The sequence below is a fragment of the Anguilla anguilla genome, chromosome 1 (genome assembly GCF_013347855.1).
Source record: "Anguilla anguilla isolate fAngAng1 chromosome 1, fAngAng1.pri, whole genome shotgun sequence".
Classification (NCBI taxonomy): Eukaryota; Metazoa; Chordata; class Actinopteri; order Anguilliformes; family Anguillidae; genus Anguilla; species Anguilla anguilla.
The window spans coordinates 17,203,521-17,216,983 of NC_049201.1; the positions used below are offsets into that span (position 1 = coordinate 17,203,521).

Below are 13,463 nucleotides of genomic sequence, written 5' to 3' on the forward strand. Positions count from 1 at the left end.
GGACTTACATACAAGGCAGTGCCAACCATGCCTGTCATGTTGTCTGTGTGGACAAAAGATGGTAGGATTACAATATGGAAGAGATGCTGAACTTAAATATAACTTCTTCATGTAACTTGTGTTTGGGACAGGGAACTCTATGTACTCAGGAAACTTTGGACACAGTGTTTGGGAAGGCTGCACACAGCAGACTGGTGCTTCTTTCCACTCCACATTCCACCGGCTGAGCTGTGGAGTTATGGAGCATTACGCGAATGACCGATGTCAATGGGCAATTATTCACAGCCCAACAGGCCTCAAAGCCAAAATAGCAGCGATGCCTCGCTGATCCAGACCGCATTCTGGACTATGGAGCACATCGCCGTAATACGAAATGCCTCTGGTGGATATGTCATCTGACAGACTCATGAAAATAATAATCCCCCGTATAAAATAATCGGTATGAATTAAGTCAAACGAATAAGACATGTCTCTCTGTCCTGCCGTGCCTGATGGGATCTCGGATGGCAGGTAGCTCAGGGGACTCCCATAATGACCATCACGCAGCGGGAACGATAACAACGGCAAACGCGAAGAGCGCGGCTCCCAGGATTCGACGATGCGAATTCCGCACGAAAACCAGGCCTCTGGAAAACTCATTTGCAAAGGGCCGGTCCGCACGATTTATGGAAAACAAAGACAAACAGCCGATGCTCACTGAAGTTAAGCGCTTTTCAGAGCCTCGCTGGCAAAATACCTCGGATGAGGGAGCCCGAAGTCTTGACAAATTTGATACGCAACAGCATCCGAAAAAGCAGGTTTCAGCCAAATAGCAGCGAGTCAGACAGGGCCTGAGAAAGAGCAGGAGGAAACGTGCGGGAGGACAGCGACCGTGAATTTGTTTTTCATTACCCGTCGGGTCTGGTTTAGGCATCAGAGCCGAGCCGCTCTCCTCTATCTCCAGCTTCTCCGCAGCCTGTGGGACGGGAGAGAGGTGCACCTTTACCGCATCACTCTGTCAGTGTAGTAGAGCCACACAACATTATAACTGTGGTTTTTGTAAGGGTAATTTGAATAATTTCTTGTTTTTAAAAAAATCATATCTGATGCGGTAGTAAACGACCAAACGTAAGAGATAATTGGAAATGCTTCCATGAAAAAAACATCATCATTGATAACGACTGGGTGCTGATAAGACCATAAGCCAATCAGCAGAAAGGCCTTGCAGCTTCAGTGTGTGATTGAAAAGACACATCACATGATTACACAGAAGCTGTACAATCTTTCCGCTGACTGGCTGTCTTATCAACACACCAGCGATGATTTTTTTCCTCCCAGAAGGATTCCTCATGGCCTCGGACATTTGGCTGTTTACCACCACAACAGATTTTTAAAAATGTAAAAAATCTTATATATACTTAAACAAATACGATAAGATGTATCGTGCAGTCCTGCTGTGCAGGTCAGCAGACCCATGTCACCCAACATCCACTCATGTTTGCAGCACACTGGACATGCGTACCACGTAAGCAGGATGGTCCGTGGCCAGGCCAAAGTCCCCGATCTTCACATGGTCCTGAGAGTCCAAGAATATGTTGACAGGCTTCAGGTCTCGGTGAATCATTCCCTATCGCAGGAAGAATTCAAAAGGAAATCAATGGCAGGAAGCTAACTGGAGACATGACTCAGAAAGTGCCTGCATCGTACGCCATTGTTCGTGCCCTGTGTCGTTCTCTGACAAAGCGTCTGCTCGTTCTACCGGTAAACGCTTCCATCAGGAACACATTTAGGACTGAACTCCCAAAGGCGAGCTGATAGGAAATCCTTTGGTCAGTAGAGATCTGTCTCTAATGCTCTTTAACGGTTCAAAAGAGCATATTGGCACAAAGACACTCAGACTGATTTCCCAAGGCTGAAGATTGGAACATGCTAAAAGAACAATCAACAGTCACATTTAATGGAAAAGTCCGATAAAAGGCAACACTCATGCGGTCTAAAAAATGGCGTGCCCGAGTGCTCCGTCACACTTCCTCTCTCACACGCACGCACACAAACACACGCTTATTCATGCTTATTTTCTTAAAAACATGTGCATGTTGTCATACCCAGAGGTTCTTTATGTTTGCCTTTTCTGTTTTTGTCCTACAACTTGGTCTCCTAAAACACGTGCCTTGATTTAGCCGTGCTAACATAACTGCACCAAAAAAACATAGTATTGTTCTGAGAATTCAAGGACACGGTAAGGAGTTTCCTTGAGACAAAAAAAAAAATAAATTAAGCATTAAGGACTGGACTTTGTATTATCCAGCTTGACAGCGATAATTTTGTGATGTGGAACATGCCCAGTATCCTGTCTCTGGACTGCAGAGCGTTGTCTCCCCGCTAGTTGAACATGACAGACACTGCCTCTGTCCAACCTCCTGTCTCCTCGATCTCCTCCATCTGTCCTCGCTAATTTCGAGTAGCCACCGTTAGCCAAACGGCGGTTAGCGCGAGCCGTAAATAGAGATTCCGGGCGCTAAGTCGCTGATCGCAGGCCTGACCGAAACGGAAGCGGGTTTCTCCCACTAGCAGACCTGCTCGTGGATGTACGCCAGCCCGTCCAGGATCTCCCGAAACAGCCTCCAGAGGCGGCTGCGGTCCTGGTGCAGGCCCTGGTCGATCGTGTCCCTTAAAGTGCTTTTTTCGCAGTACTCCATCTGCGGGGAACAAGCCTCAGGTCAACAGACAGATCCGCGGCTAAGTCGGCTCAAGCGTTGCAGCGAAGCAGAGCTCACCTGTATGTACAGGTAGTGCGCTATGAGGAGGGGCTTCTCGGAGCTGGAGCTCTCTGTGGCGTCCGTCCCCGCCCTCTTGCTCTCCTCCGCCTGGAACAGCAGCGCACAGTCACTATCTGAGCTTGTTACCATGGAGAAGGACGGACACGACGGGGTAACCAACCGAAACGCCCACCTGGGAAAGGTTGTCTCGACTTTCATCCCCGTTGTCAAAAATGATGTCGCTCTCAGAATCAATGTTGCATGGGCTGGAAAAAAAAACAGACCATAGACATACATGAAAACATCCAAGTACACATACACAAATCACAGGCTAACACAAAAGAAGTACTAAGTACAAACAAGTAATATTTGCCCTCTACCCAACTGGACCTCTACCTAAGTACACAAATCTGCAAACTGGTAACATAAAAACCTGAAGTCTAGTCACACTCCTAACTTAACTAAATTACCTAAACAAAACATATACATAAATGAACATCCTGAAAAAAACTCAAATGATCCGACTCATCTAATTGCAGCATATTCAAACACTAAAATGTGCAGGAAGTACACAGAAAAATGGCAGCTTACAAAAACAAAATATTATAACAATCAATAAAGCATTCTGATCCTGCGGGTGCAAGACTCACAGGAAGGAGGGGCAGAAGACGTCCTCCTCCTCTTCGTCGTCGTCGTCGCTGGACTCCGGGTCGGCCCTGGTGCACTTGGCGCTGGAGGACCTCTCGATGGAGGTGCTCCACTCCACGGAGCTGGCCAGGGCGGGGGGAGGCGCGTTCGCCTCCACGTCGTCCTGCAGGCCCAGCTCGTCCAGCAGGGGGCGGCAGCACGGAAGGGACTTGTCCGGCGAGCTGGAGGGGGCGGAGCTGTCGCTGCTCGCCGAGCCCGCGGCGGGCGTCTCGAGCCTCTCGATCCAGGCGTTGTAGTAGCGCACGATGTTCTCGTGGTTGAGCCGCGACAGCAGCGTCACCTCCCCTTTGATCCGCCGGAACTGCCTGCTGGCCGGGTTCACCTGGATCCTCTTCACCGCGTAATAACAGCCGTCCAAGTTGTTCTTGACCTGCGCAGAGGTGTAGGCAAAGCCAACAAACGTGACAGAGATTAAACCAGGGACACACAGTGTGCCGTTGATGCAAAGCACTATACAACTACTTGAGTGCTAACAGCTCCCCCTTGTGGAGAATTTTCAGCCTGCCAAACAAGAGTGAGTTCTGCGAACTGTGTGAGTTGAGTGAATGAGTGAGTGAGTTGAATGGGATGAGTGAGTTGAGTGAGTTACAACCCAGGTCCATAACGTGCTTTGCATCAAACATAAAACCATAACAAACACAAGAACATGTGAAGAGCACGTTACCTTGATAACCGCTCCAAAAGCTCCCTTCCCCAGCAGCTGCAGCTCCTCAAACTCACTGTAGTAGCGGGACAACTGCTTCTGGATCTGGGTGCTAAAGGGAGCGTTAAGGATGTAACTGCGTGGAATGACGGTGGAGGCAAAGTCATCACCCACATCTGTGAAACGAGAGCAAACAGGATACTGCCTGAATCACAGCCAAAACTGAAACCGCTTCTCCAGCTGGCTCCATGCACTGCTTTTGGATACTGTCCTATTGACTAAGCTAGAAATGTTAACGCCAGAGGGTACACGGGAGTGGTGTGGGAGTCACGCCAGTCTTAAGTGGAACCACTGCAGGTCTGTGTGACTGTGTTTCTGGGTGTTAAAAGAGGAACCACATTATGGGGACCCACCTTCCGGAGTATCCTCCTGGCACTGCGAGGGGGTCTTGGGGGCCGGAGGGTTGAGGAAGGCGTGGCCCAGGAGCTGCGCAGTGGTCCAGCGGTCAGCGTCGTGCAGGCACACGCACCTGAGGCACAGAGGACAACGCTGCACCACTGCGACGGAAACTTCATGACTGCACCAGTTATTCACGCCGCTGACGATCATCAGAGGCATTCCTGGCATGGCCCACGGGCGCCAATAATCCCCCCTGTCACTCTGCACATTGCTAAACGGCAGCACTGGCACAAAAGCCTGCCCAGCCAAAAACTGGCACTGCCCAGTCCCTATTCGTATACAGTCACAGGCACAAAGGGGGAAAACGCTACTTGCTTTTTAATGGGAAATCTCCACCTGGGTTGTACACTGGTGAACCAAACAGATCATTCCAGTCTATTCAGGCACATTGAGAAAAACAATGAATAATAAATTCAAAATTAATTTGCTCCTAATTGGCCAATGTAACACCAATGAAAAACCCATTAAAAGGAAAGAATAACAAACCACTACAAGTCAAGGCTCAAACGACGCATAGGCCAGCCGCCTCCTACGGAGGCCGAATCGGGCGCCGGCCCGGGCGCGGCTACCTGTTGAGGAAGTCCTGGAGGTCGGCGGGCAGGCTGCTGGGCACGGACACGGGGTACTCCTTGACCTCGCAGCCCTGGCTGAGGCCGAGCAGCAGCAGGCCCAGGCTCCACACGTCGCCCTTCTTCCCGGTCTTGACGGGCAGGGCATCATCGGAGAAGCGCACGTGCACCTGCTCGAAGACGTCCTCCTTGCAGACGTCGGCCAGCCGCTTGGACAGGCTGTAGTCGGTGAGGCGCACGTTGCCCTCGGCGTCCAGCAGCACGCTGGAGGCCGACAGCTGCTTGTGCACCACCGAGTTGGCGTGGAGGTAGTCCAGCGCAGACAGCAGCTGGGCGGCCAGCTGGCGCAGGCGCTCCGGGGGTGTGGGCGTGGCCCGGGCCAGGCTCTGCGCCAGGCTGCAGCCGCCCACGTGCTCCACCAGCAGGTCCACCGCCAGGCAGTCCTCCTGCTCGCGGTGGCTCAGCGCCGTGTAGTGCACCAGGTGCGGGTGCTCCAGCTTCAGCAAGGAGTGCAGCTCGCATTCCACACCCTGAATCTGGGGATGCAAGAGCGGAGGAAGGGTGGTCACAGTGAATTAGACCATTTCACTAGTGTTTGACCCAGGAGTAATAGTGTACATTAAGGTCATTTATAAACAGAAATGGCCTTAAATGGCCTTAATCTTTTAAAAGATTGAACTCATAAGAATCATATGACTGAATCAGCTGCTTAGAAAATCACTGGAACAAATCAAAATAAACATGAATATATCGGCTCAGTGAATAAAAATCACATGCATTTAAAAAGGCAACACCTTTGGATTATGGTTTTTAAGAGAGGAGTACAGTTTTAATGTTTTACTGTAAAAGACAGTGCAACATAATCAAATGCATTACAAAATATGATTGTGGGGAAACACGCTTATTTGTAATTTCCACAGCAGCCAGCAAAGCACAGAATAGCACCGACTCTGTATTCATCTACACTTCATTCACCTGCTTTTTACACTTGTCGATTTTCTCCCTCTCCTGAGTGGTGAAGAACTTGCCCATCTTCTTGTTCCAGCAGAGGATCCACTCGTACACCACGACAAAGTCCCCGGTGGCGGCCTCAAACCCGTAATACACACTGCGGCCCAGCTTCTTGCTCTCACCTGACAGAACCACACACACTTCACTGACACAGAGGGCTACGTTATCTGCTACACACTGGACCGAATCACAAGACTACATTTTTCATACCTTCTTACCTAAGTTTTACATGGATGTGAATACCCAACTTAGTGGTCATGATTTATGTGCATTTAAACACACTACAAACTAAGCCACTGCCCTGTCCATAAAATGAGCAGGGCTAATACCACAGGCATGACACAGTCCGTGATGCATCATTGGTGCCAATTAAGAACTAGACAGCTGCATTGGTGCACAGAGCCAGCTTACCTCCAGATTGGCACCAATGATACAGCCATTACAATCAGTTTAACTATATTTTAATAACCCTGAAAACCAGCAAAAGCCCACTGTGAGTCACAATCTGGCTCTAATGTCTGTGTTACACATAACTGCACAACTGTGAACCGCAAGGCCCTGGGTTGTATCCAAACCCATTCTTGTGATTTAGGAACTAAAGTTCTTTGCTGTCAGGCCTTTCAGGACTACAGTGGCAGAAGATAAGATAAAGCTCTAAATATAGACGCCAAATGGTTAAGTGGAATAGAAGCTGAAGTGCAGCTTGCTGTCTTTACTCTAGTGCTTAGCTCCCAGCAGCACCCTACGTATTCAAGCTCACTTTCAATGGTTTTTCCCTATCATTCTGTTTTTTGCTTATGCTTTCAACTGGCGCTGACAGTTTGTGTGTGCGATAAAGGATATTTTACATATTTACAGAAGTTTCTGACAACCTGCCATCTTAACAATGGCCGGTATAGGGGCATCAGGGCATTTGCAGTCTAAAGCAAGAAAACAACCTTCACGTAACTCCAAAGCAGCTTATAACGGTATCTAAAATGTCCTTCCTTGCACACAAGAACTAACTGGGTCAGTCGAAAACATACAATAACATTCAATTATTTTGACAAATCGGAGAAGGTAAACTATCCCTTTAAGTACTGCACTACTGGCAAGCTTGCAGGAGGAAAAACACTGTGAACACACTTTAGCCACACTTTCATTATCAGAGCCATTCACTTAAAAGAAAGAGTGGGGTTCTAGGTAGGGTTTCCTTTTCATTTCGCAGAACCAATTTTGTCCACCACCAGGACGACCAATCAGGAGGTCACTTGGAGGTATGACCTCTGACCACTTGATAATGAGTTGACAGACAAGTACAAAGAGCATAACTGTGCTATTTAGTTTCGGGGAAGTGAAAATACTGCTTTTCGGTTTTGGCTGTATTGAACGAATGTAAAGTACTTTCAATATGATAAACCAGCATTCACTGAGTTTTTCCAGAGATGGCAAAGGCATTTAATCAATGACAAAGAACAATCAGATATCCACAGTGGGGGCTAGACAGCATTGGCATCTATAACGTGAAAATACACTTTCGGTCATGTGTAGTGGATGACCACATTCAGACGAGCAAACTTTGCGCATATGTTCGTGCAGGCTAATGAGATTATATCTCAAACACAACCTAAATCCTGTTCAACCTGACAGCACAAATTTCTCCAAGAACAGGAAACCCTGACATTTACCCATAGACTGTCATCCACCTTCCAAAATAAATTGATACCTCTCACTCCACAACTGCATCCACGGCCTTGTTTTCTGCTTGCCCATACAAGATTTATTTTTATGGTACAGGAGCACAGTGCCAATTTTTCTGAGTACAAGTTAAAGACCTCTCTTCCCCATGTTCTTTTTCTACAGGAAAAGTAAATGAGTTGGGACTTTTAACCACCCAGCCTTTTGTGATATTGTATTTAACATTCCCCTACACTGCCAATTAATTATGCAAGGACGAAACACAAATTACACAACAGCAAAAATAGAAAATACACATGTAGCTAAAATATATTACAGCCACGAATAACAGCATTTCCCAAAGAGGACTTACCTATACATTTTCCTCTGTGTACGCTGATGTCACCCAAAGCACTGCTGGTAAAATGCAAGACCTCCATTGGCCGGGGGCTGTCATCATTGCTGCTGAAGGAGTGATGCGTGTCCCGCCTGGTGAAGAGGAAGCGACACACAGCGGGATTGAGCGCGGTACAGGATGGGCACGGCGGAGCGTACGGTCGTTACGGGCGGTGAGAAAGGGCCTCGCCTGTGCCGGCTGCTGGAGGTGGTCCGTCGGCGGTTGCCGCACCCTCTCTTGGCCTCCGCGGGTTCTGGCGCCGGCCCGCTGGAACAGGAGCTCCCCAGCACCGGGCTCTCTGAAGCAGGCTGGTTTGCACTCTCCAAGCGCTCCTGTTCAGTCACACAAAGCAGGGTTTTATCTAAACATTCAGGTTAATGCTACACTGTCTCCCAGTCACATGTAGAGAAGTCGCCAGGAAATATAAGAGGCTGTTTGGGCCATAATTCATTCTCTACCTTTTGCATAAACAAAGTATACCACGCACGCGCTTGTTAAGCGGTTGCACATTCATAGACATTGGAATACATGCACATTCACAGATATGCAAAATGCCCTCACACTCAGCACTGAAGACCTCAAACACACTCAGATGAATGCAAAATGCCCACACACTCACTACTGAAACACTTGCATTCATTTCTGTAATGCTCCGACTACTCAAAAAGTGAAGTGACATCCATTGCATACCACAAGACAGCACATTACTACAATACAGGTACCTGTTTGGCTATTTCCTTCCTTTTCTTCTCCTCTCTCTTCTCATCTTCTCTTCTCTGGATCTCAGCCAAGATCTCATTTTGCTGGAGAGACGAAAGAGGCGAGGGGTTAGTGCGGCGGAGGCAGGGGAGAGGGCCGAGCACGGGCAGCGGGCAGAGCGGGTCGGGTCGGATCTCACCATCTGCTCCTCCAGCTGCCGCTTCTGGGCGATCTTCTGCTGCTGCTCCTGGGCCAGCTTCTCCTGCTGCCGCCGCTGGTTCTTCAGCATCTCCTCGTGGAAGGAGCGGGGCGGCGGCACGTTGTGCTCGCTCAGGAAGCCCTGCACGAAGTCGGCCAACTCGTAGATCATCACCTGGGGGAGCAGAGGCCGGTGGGGGAGCTCAGGTCACAGACACCACAGGGAGTCCCGCTTGCATTTTTACATCTGAAGTTTTACCCTTGAGAAAAGTCCATGCTCGCTTTCTGAGAGCTAAGGCCTGGTTCTTGCCCAATTTTGTTTCCATTGTAAAGCATCTATTGTGACAGTGTCTTGGAAAAAAGCGCTATACAATTAAAGTTGAATTGAACTGAATGAACTATGACCGATCAGTCTGAACCTGTGATTGAGAGATCAAATTATTCTGTCTAGAACAGTGGTTGCCAAACTCTGGATCAGGGGACATATTGGCGGGTTGTAGAAGGGGCTCAGGTGGCTCATGAACTATGTATGAAAAACCATTGAACAAAGGGTTTGTCTGAACCCAAATACATTATTCAGAAATGCACAGATAAGGCGTTGAACATATAAATTGACCAGTGCTATTTGGAAGGTATCCAGAAGAGAAGACTAGCAGAAAAAGTGAGCATTAAACAAAAAATGAAAGAACAGTAATCAGTAGTGACCAATAAAGCATGCAAATGCAATAACACAATGAAAGACGAATGTATTAAGTAGCAGGGCAAGTTCAACAGTTAGTTTAGACTGAAACAGGATGTTTTGTAACCATGGTTCTAAATTACCCCGCAATTTCTCCACACAAATTAAAAGATGATAAAATGTGCTGGATAAAGCATACACTCAATAAAAAGCCTGAATGAATACCTGCTCTGAAGAAGAATTAGCACCAAATTCACACAGTTCTACAGAAAAGCACACAGCAAGAATCTTGAGCTTCAAAGGGTTCAGGCTCACCTCACCACAACGGTCTGCAGCTAACTTGGTGAGCTCTGTCTGGAGGTTGTGAAGGTTATCATTGGAAAGACCTTTGGCATTCTTCAGTTCAAATTCTGGAGGCCTAAATCCCCAAAAGCAGAGGCAGTTATCATCACTATACTGGCACTACATAATATAGGTTGCATTCGATTGAACCTACCAAAGTATGGGTAAGAACTTGAGAGAACTGTCGAGGGTAAATGCAATATGTGAGACTACAGATGTAATACTCTTCTTCTAAATGCTCAGAACAACATAGGAACAAATGTAGTCCAGAGACCTGGGCTAGAAATAAATATATATGAATTAAAACAATTATCCAACCTGTTTAGATGTACTGAATTTGGTGAGACACGCACTGTGCATGTTTCAATCTAGTCCGATTTTGACAGGGAATATAGGTTATATCATCAATAACATAATGATCACCCACTGACGAAAGGTCTGTATTTCAGGTATATGGTATGCAAATTGTACTAGGAAAATGACCCATTTTGAGTAATACTTATGATTATAAAATAGGACACTCACACATCAGGATACGTAGGTGGGCACTTGACCTGTAAGTCCACCTTCACATAGCTTTCCTGTCCATTGCTTAGTCCCTTTGGACGCAGAGAAAGGTACACCTCGGGTGGCCTTTTTACCTGAGAATATATGTGACAACAACAATGCGCTTAATACAAGAACACGCCTTTCATCTACCTTGTCAGTTCCATGTACACCATTTGCGTCTGATTTTGCATGTTTCTTGCTTGGTTTGAAACAAGCTGCAACGAGGCTATGAAGGCGACACAGTATGGGCGTACTGACCAGCACAAACGAAAAGCCATGCCTATAGACCTAAACACGTAGTGGTAGTTAATCTGACAGGTCAAGCCAGAAAAGTGAAGCTTTGGTTCTAAAGAAGGACAAGCAATAGTATTACGATGATCTCAACCAGCGTGTCGTTATGTTGTTACAGAGTATGTATTTGTGGTTTTGGCGTAGCTAGCTATCGATACAACATACGGAACCAAGACATTTACCAGCCAGTTAGCAAGCTAGCTAAGTTAACTGTCTAGTTATGACCATGGAAGTACAGCTACCTTCCATGGACGCTTCTTCCGAATATCCTCAAAATCGTCTCCAAAGATGGATGCAAGCGCTTCAAGTTCATTTTCTTGTTGAACAGTGTAGTCGTCCAGCTCATCTGCAACGCTTTGAAAAGAACTCATTCTGTTGCATGATACATATCACTCACGCACGCCCCTTTTCCATAACGGCGCCATCGTGACAATTCACAACTAACTCGCTATATATAAAACCGTTTAACTGCGATTAATAGCTTCATAGTGAAATTATGTCTCGCATCCGGGAGCAGGTACTGCGAACGAAAACTTCCACCTAAACTTCCGATATTAGCTAGTCACAACATGCAACTGCAAAACAGTTGAATACGCTGGCGCGTGGCAGTCGTCATGTCGCCGCAGACAAAACGTCATTACGTTTTCGAGCCTAAACAGTATGTCGTGTGAAGCGTCATTTCGGTTCAAGGTAAGCATTTGACTGCAAACACTTCATTGGAGAACACAGATCGAAGCAATGTGTTTACGTTAATGTGCTTTGTCTGAAGGAGTCCTTTCGTGGTATTTTCTATTGCATATTATGTCTTGACAGGATACATTTTTGTCATGCGAATAAATGTTTTTCACTGGTGCTATATTGTTAAATTTTAAACTAAGTAGCAAAATAAACTGAAATGATGTGCATGTATTTTAGTAGCCTATTTAGAAATCATTGTGAAAAATGAACCATGCTAAATAGTGTGCCATTTTTCTCTTACAAGTGAAACCATGTCTATTCAACACCAAATTTGGCTGAATACATTTTTTTTGTCTGTGATATTTTTAATTTATGGAAATAATTCATGAGTGAAATTTTAGCTACGCATTTTTCTGTAAACTGGTACAAAAGTGTTTGAATTCACTCTTTTTTGGACCTAAAGAAATCCTTTATTGTTCTGCACAGTGTTATTTATAGACTAACTGGCGTGCTGCTTTGATCTGTCTGAAGCAGGGGCAGGTTTGGGATGGCAAACAAACAAGGGGTGCTGAATGTGAGAAGGCATTAGCAGGCAACAGCTGCAACAATGAGACATGGGGAGGAAGACTGGAAGGGTGGCTGTCAGAGACACAGATCTGTCCCTGCTGCCCCTCGTGCGACCGTATAAGGACAGAAGTCCCCTGACAGCAGACATTTCAGCCAAGTCACTCAGTCATACAATAATCTCCAGTCTTTCTCCTTACTGCTAAAACTGACCCTTCAGCATTGCCATTTCAATCTAAGAGTTTTGCTACATCAACACAATTATATTATTTATAAATCTGAAAATAAATAGTCTTGAAGTGTTATTTGTGTATCATTTAATGCCTATACTGCCATTATGTGCTTACCATTTTTAAACGAACAACATTTAATATTTCTGAAGATAATCCAGCATATTTTATATCTTTATATCATATTTTTATATGTTTCACTGTGGAATGCTACATTGTTAGACAAAACTTGTCAGCTTATATGTGTTCAAGTTAATTGCATAACAAACCTAGTCTGACGTGTTTGCACCTACCAGTGTGCGTCATTTGTTTCAGCCACGTGTGACTACATTAGTGTCATTCCAGTTTAACATCCATCAGATGCATACAGTGCAAGGAACTCTGGAGGATTGCATGTGCCACCTATCTATGTTGATACTGCGAAAAACATTTAAAAATAGGCACTTAACATCATCCGGTGGGACTGCTTAGAGGTGAAAAATGTTGTCACATAATTCAGCTGTGACATAAGATGATGGAACACAGGTTCAAAAAATAATTTCTACTGTCTCAATGGCTACTTACTTAAATGGCAAAGTATTTAACTTAGTACATTGTGATTATCAATTTATTGCCGTCACAACAGCACAGTAATGTTTCCTGCCTTTCAATGTTACTAAAAATGTTACAAATTGAGCATGCTGTATAAAATTACAATTAAGGCATTTGAATGATAAAACTGAACACACATAAGGTGCTGAGAAAGGACACATCACATAATAGTATTGTTAGTCAAACTTAGGTCAGTGTGTTGCAAAAAAAATAAGGCTACTCATTTTTTCCCTAAAGATGGTTAATTCATTTTAATTAGTTGCCAGGGAATTGTGTCAAAAAGGTATGAAGGCTTTGTATTGGAAAAGGAAAACTGTATTTCCTCATCGAGTAAAATAAGAGATGTAAAGCGGGGGGAGGGTGGCGACAAATAAGGACCTTCAGCTGCAACTTCAACACCCTGAAGCCACACTGGTTGCACACTGAATGACACCTGTTACACGCCATGACCCTAAAAGGAG

At 45.9% G+C, this 13,463-nt stretch overlaps 1 protein-coding gene and 1 long non-coding RNA gene across 2 annotated transcripts in view; one reads left to right on the forward strand and one right to left on the reverse strand.

Moving 5' to 3' along the window:
- Window positions 1–11,519, reverse strand: part of eif2ak4 (eukaryotic translation initiation factor 2 alpha kinase 4) — a 26,337-nt gene extending 14,818 nt beyond the window's left edge. The window contains exons 1-18 of the mRNA XM_035432468.1: window positions 11,182–11,519; window positions 10,625–10,740; window positions 10,073–10,175; window positions 9,080–9,253; window positions 8,904–8,984; window positions 8,371–8,513; window positions 8,158–8,273; window positions 6,093–6,250; window positions 5,118–5,653; window positions 4,503–4,618; window positions 4,111–4,265; window positions 3,389–3,816; window positions 2,932–3,004; window positions 2,757–2,846; window positions 2,556–2,678; window positions 1,502–1,606; window positions 892–955; window positions 1–43 (exon numbers count right to left, since the gene is read on the reverse strand). The exon at window positions 1–43 is cut by the window's left edge and continues 37 nt beyond it. Of these exons, the coding sequence (XP_035288359.1) occupies window positions 1–43; window positions 892–955; window positions 1,502–1,606; window positions 2,556–2,678; window positions 2,757–2,846; window positions 2,932–3,004; window positions 3,389–3,816; window positions 4,111–4,265; window positions 4,503–4,618; window positions 5,118–5,653; window positions 6,093–6,250; window positions 8,158–8,273; window positions 8,371–8,513; window positions 8,904–8,984; window positions 9,080–9,253; window positions 10,073–10,175; window positions 10,625–10,740; window positions 11,182–11,310 (2,753 nt within the window). The 5' untranslated portion in view covers window positions 11,311–11,519. The remainder of the gene's footprint in view (window positions 44–891; window positions 956–1,501; window positions 1,607–2,555; window positions 2,679–2,756; window positions 2,847–2,931; window positions 3,005–3,388; window positions 3,817–4,110; window positions 4,266–4,502; window positions 4,619–5,117; window positions 5,654–6,092; window positions 6,251–8,157; window positions 8,274–8,370; window positions 8,514–8,903; window positions 8,985–9,079; window positions 9,254–10,072; window positions 10,176–10,624; window positions 10,741–11,181) is intronic.
- Window positions 11,520–11,543: 24 nt separating this feature from the next.
- LOC118235284 lies at window positions 11,544–12,486 on the forward strand. Its single transcript, XR_004766824.1, has 2 exons — window positions 11,544–11,629; window positions 12,149–12,486. It is a non-coding gene; the product is annotated as an uncharacterized LOC118235284 (long non-coding RNA).
- The last annotated feature ends 977 nt before the right edge of the window (window positions 12,487–13,463 follow it).